At 42.7% G+C, this 5476-nt stretch overlaps 1 protein-coding gene across 1 annotated transcript; it reads left to right on the top strand.

The window, feature by feature from the left end:
* Positions 1-491: 491 nt before the first annotated feature.
* On the top strand, positions 492-1246 carry LOC123172400 (probable polyamine transporter At3g13620; the record flags this gene model as incomplete). Its single annotated transcript, XM_044589389.1, is given in 1 exon segment — positions 492-1246. A coding segment is annotated over 1 exon segment (533 nt), but the record flags the coding sequence as incomplete, so codon positions are not given.
* Between the last annotated feature and the right edge of the window lie 4230 nt (positions 1247-5476).

Genomic DNA, 5476 nt, shown 5'->3' with positions numbered 1-5476 from the left:
TATCCCCTTGATGCTTTATTACAAATTAGTTAAACACCCTTCGTCAAAAGAAAAGGTGGTACACTGTCCATTCTAAAGGAAAACCCTATTGCCTTCAAGTGCATATCTTCTGTTCTGTAATATATGCAACTCAATACATGTTTTTTTCTATTCATGCAACCTATCCACATCAACAAGTCGTATGTTTGCCACACAACCAGCCTACCATCTCAGTAATCTTCATAAGTCATGCAAATACATGCATGTGTTCTCATGACAATGTGAGGGTTATCTTCTAGTTTTCCAAAATTGTGAACTGCTATATAACCAACAAAACATAACATAATAGATGCGGGATGCTCTCTCCTCGGGTGATTATTCGAGGCAGAAAAAATGGCATGCATGTATGTGCTATAATCAATCCAGGCCGATCGAGGCGACCAATGTAGGTCTCAACCAAGTCCTTTTATCTAATACTTATTTCTCTACTGATTTATACTTTGCTGTCTAAACAGGCATCATCGGGGGACCATGGCTAAAGTACTGGACGGGGGCTGGCGCAGTGATCTCCTCCATAGGCATGTTTGAGGCCCAGATGAGCAGCGGTGCATTTCAACTCCTTGGCATGGCGGACCTGGGCCTCCTCCCGACCATCTTCTCCCATCGCGGCGCCCGCACTAGGACCCCATGGGTTGCCATCACCGCATCGACCGTCATAACGATCGCCGTCTCCTTCCTTGGGTTCGATGACGTCATAGCGACATCCAACTTCATGTATGGCCTCGGCACGTTGCTTGAGTTCGCATCCTTTCTATGGCTCCGAGTTAGGCATCCTGCACAGAAACGTCCCTACCGCGTGCCGCTACCAGTTCCCGCACTTGTCGTCATGTGCATTGTGCCATTATCGTTCCTCGCCTACGTGTGTGTGGTGGCCGGGTGGAGGGTACTCGCCATCGCCGCGGGGCTGACCACACTCGGCGTTGGGTGGCACGGTGTCATGAGGATGTGTAGAGTCAAGAAGTTGCTTAGTTTCAACAATGTTTAGTGGTTTCAGTTGAATAAGATGGTACCACACATATTGCTGCTAAGGGTTGTAATATATTTGAATGATATTCGGGTGTGTCGAACATGAATATTATGATTGATAATTTGGGAATTGACCCTTAAAGTACATATGATTATTGTATAGTTCTAAACTATTTTGTAAGTATATAAGTTGAGTAATGAAATGAAAATGCATGTGCTTCTTCCCATGCATGGTTGCAAACTGAGGTGACCCTTTGGTTGACTATTGTGATGGCATATTTGCATCTGGAGAGAAATATATTAGTGGAGACAGCCTATTTACTTATATATAGTCCCTGCGGATTGGAGATACCTTCAACAGCAATGGCTGATGCCTCTCTTCCTTTGGAGTCTTCCATTCGTCCAGTATGCAATGGCTTCATGGAGGTCGTAATCTTGGCACGCTGGAAGCCTGCAAGTACCACGTGACGATAACCGACCACTCTGCAGCATTTCTAATCAGACTTTCAGCAGGCAAAGCATGACACTATGACTATGATCACCACGGACCTACGCAGCACATCAGTGCATGCCCCACTATATTAAGCTTACATTATTAGCATCTCTGAACATAAATCAACCAGGAAAAAAACAGGCTCAGTAAAAGACCGGATCGCTGTCCTCCCCTCAGGCGCTGCTGGTTGCGGTTGTTCTGAATTCTGATTGCCGCACCATGGACACGTCGCCGGATGCGTGGGTGAACGGCTACTTGGCTGATGCCGCGGGTATGTACCGACGCTTATTCCCATAGTGACCTAAAACATCTTATATTTATTTACAGACGGAGTACAAACAAAGTAATTATGGTCACCTCGTAACTCAGATCAATGAGGAAATTAAGATGCGGGGAGGAAGCAAGATCATATGGTGTCATGATGATGATGATGATCTTGACTAGACTGAATAAGTACACCTCACTTGTCTATGTCGTTGTGTGATGTGATGGCAAGGAGGCGTGTGGGTGAGGCTTTGCTTATTATCTCTATTGATGATGATGATTATTTCCAACAACTATTTCTTTTATGCAACTTAACTTTCTCATTGCGTGGTTCATTTCCGCATGCTTGTTTATTTAAATTGTACGGATGCATCTATATTATTACTTCACTTTTTAGGGATTTTTTGGGGTCTATTCATCAACTGTCAAGGTAGCATAAGCAATAAAAATTACATCCAGATCTGTAGACTGTCTAGCGACGATTACAATCACTGATCATTGCAAAGTTTTTTTAAACCTTACATTGCAAAGTCTGTTACTACTTTTTTTCCTTTGAACTAGCTAGTTCTTGCATCTATACTAATAGCTTTTACTTCACTTGCATGTTTTTTTAGTATGCTTGATTTATTTATTTACATCAATTTGTATCATCCATACTTATTGCTTTATTCTTTCTCATAGCATGTGAGTGGGAAAGGGCCTTAGCGAAGCTTAAAAGAGTATATAAAAACAGAAAAGGAGAAAGGCATGGGAGTAGGTGAAGGATCCACAAAGAGAGGTCGGTCAAGACAACTAACATAAGGAAGGGCGACATGTACAGGTAGGGGTACATGAGGTCGTCGGTCTTCCTTGGATGGAGAGTCTGAGGAGGAGGAGAAGCGTCGGTGTTTACGAATCCGGAGGTGAAGTAGTACCCGGGTGGGGACGAGGAGAAGGTGGGTGCCTCTAGCCCTACTGGCAAAATGTGGTTGCATGGGCCTCCCCAAGCGACTAGCGGCACATGATAGAAGGCCTATCTTTCGACCTGGAGACATGTAAATGGCTCTCTCGACTCTTATAAATCACTAGCTCCCATACCTTCAATACTTCAACACATACAAATGGCATGTTTTTCTACGCATGCAGTGGATTAAGGTTGGACATACCGGTGGGCACTCATGATATGTAAAAGGCATGAATTCTGGTTAAGGAAATACTCACTGGCTTGGCTTGGTTACTTTTAACGGAATACATGGGCCACCATGGTCATGGGTCTACTATTAAGACGCGACGGATGCCTTGTATTGGCAGCAAAGGGTGTTTCCCTACAGAGACACAGTGGGTGTATGGCAAACTGTGGCTAAGTTTCTTTCACACTACATTAGTCAATACTACAAAAAGTTCAGCTAAATATTACTACAATTAATACATCACACAAAAGCACCACAAGCCGCCTCATTCAATTTTTCATTACCATAGCTAAACATAGGGCTGGACCAAAAGCTCGTAGCTCGCGTTAAGTGAGTGCTTGATAGTTTGGCTCGTTAAGCTCGTGCCTCACTTCTTAATGAACAAAGTCAATCATCGATTTGAAACTTGTTAAGCTAAACAAGCTTAACAAATTAAACAAGCTAACGAGTTTCACGAGTAACTCGTTAAGCTCGTTAGTAACAACACAATACATATTTCCATCTTATATGACAAATTTTTGTTAGCACCTCAGCCCACCAATTCAATCTAATCTACATAGGAGGCAACAAACTAGTGCATTTCTTATTGTAGTCACCATCTTCCTTCTTCAAGATCACATCTACACACTCATCCTATAGAGCGTAGCACATATGAATATGTTAACGAGCGTTCGCGAGCACTCACGAGCTTCAACCGAACCGAGCCGATCAAGATTTTCTTCTTGTTAATATTAACGAGCTTAATGAGCCGAGCCTTAACGAGCACGAGCTTAACGAGTTGAGCAGCTCGTTAATCCACCCCTAGCTAAACAAGTTTTTCTGAGAAAATACGCCATCTCGTATCCGATAGTTTTTATGTGACACATCATTCACATCATATTGTAAATTTTGACATAAACATTGAAAAAATGACAAGAAGATACATTGGTATGATGGTATATTTTAACTTTTGGGAAATCATCAAAAGACATTAGGAATCACAACAATGCCTATGTTTTGATCTTGTATTTGGGCTCCAACAAAGGTAGACAACAATATCATCGTGTATTCGTCACCTGGTCTTGAATAGGGGCAGCAGATTGGTGGTGGATGACAATGGCAACAAGACCTCTACTACACCCATTACCCAATGGTGATGGACATATGGTTATATGGCAAGTTAGCGAAAAGGAGGAGAATTTACAAAGTATGTGCATCGGAAGATAAAACAAATGCATGTGTGGACTAGGAAATGGTTTTTAGGGCGGCTAGGTGATGTAAGAAGACGCCAAAGGTGATGGCATGACTTGACTAAGGGCCATGTACCATTAGAGAAGAACTAGTGAAGCGGGTGACAACAACCCAGAGGATACATTAAAGTTACGACCTACTATCCATCGCAATGGAAGACCCTGTTGCAAGTTTGTGGCAAAATAAAACTGCTGCAATGCCAGCAAAAATGAACAAAACTAGTAGTGACCCGCGCATTGCACAGCTAGACTATCAATATTATGTTTTGGCATTTTTTCCTGCTAGTTAATTATTCTTACTGAAAATTGTTCTTTGAGGTATCATGGTATTTTTCCCTTGCAAACAAAGAAGTATCATGGTATTGATGAGTAGCTTTTTGCATATTCCACTTGTACTCAAACCGTCCACATCTATGTTCATAGCATATCGAATCTACTACCTCCGTCCGGGATTAGAAGTCCCGTGAGCCAATTCTCTCGTACCAAGGCATGGGGCGGTTCCTGATAAAATTGATGTCTATAGAGCAATTAATCCTTCTCTCTCCTCCATGCAACCAATGAGGAAGCAGGCACTTGAGTGTGCATGCAGCTAGGGCCCAGCGCTTGCTCACTTTGCTTTGCATGCGACCAGTGGAAGAACAGCCATAAACAATGCGTGCAAGTATCAAGGCTGACAAGGCCTTGTAAAAACGGATGACGCTGGGTGGCTATCGGGACCTCTAAACCCGGACGGAGGTAGTAAGTGTTTATGCCACGTGCTTGAACTTTGTTATTTGGTGCATCATCACCGGCCCTTGTCATAACTATCTTATGTTCAAGCATAACTAAAATGATTTATTACATATTTGATATGATTTGGTTGAATCTTTTGACCATATATTTGCATGTGGAGACAAACATATATATAGAGGAGGGCGGCGCCATCGCAGCCGGCCATAACTAGCTACCACGTGCAATAAATGTCCTCAACACGTCTGCCACACAATAATATACTAGCAGGAAGTAGAGCTCTTATGTAGAAAAAATGTCACATAAATAGAAGGGAAAAAATAACCTAACGCAGTAGTGTATATTCACGCTACACGAGCGCACTCATACGTGATGTGTGTGGCCATAGCACAACTCACTTATCACCATGTGCTTCAAGCATTTCTAGGACAATGAGAGTCACCCTTATATGTTGGGTACATACCACTTGGACTTGTGAGATGGTACTAAAAATTCACTCACTAATACCACTCTGTGCACCTGGGAGGCCTGTCTGCAGGCACAACATACATGCATATGTGTGGTAGGCCGTCATCTTTTTTTTTTTT

This window comes from Triticum aestivum, unplaced genomic scaffold (genome assembly GCF_018294505.1).
Source record: "Triticum aestivum cultivar Chinese Spring unplaced genomic scaffold, IWGSC CS RefSeq v2.1 scaffold198711, whole genome shotgun sequence".
Taxonomy (NCBI): domain Eukaryota; kingdom Viridiplantae; phylum Streptophyta; class Magnoliopsida; order Poales; family Poaceae; genus Triticum; species Triticum aestivum.
The sequence above is the reverse complement of the archived record's forward strand: the minus strand, read 5'-3'. Positions and strand labels throughout refer to the sequence as shown.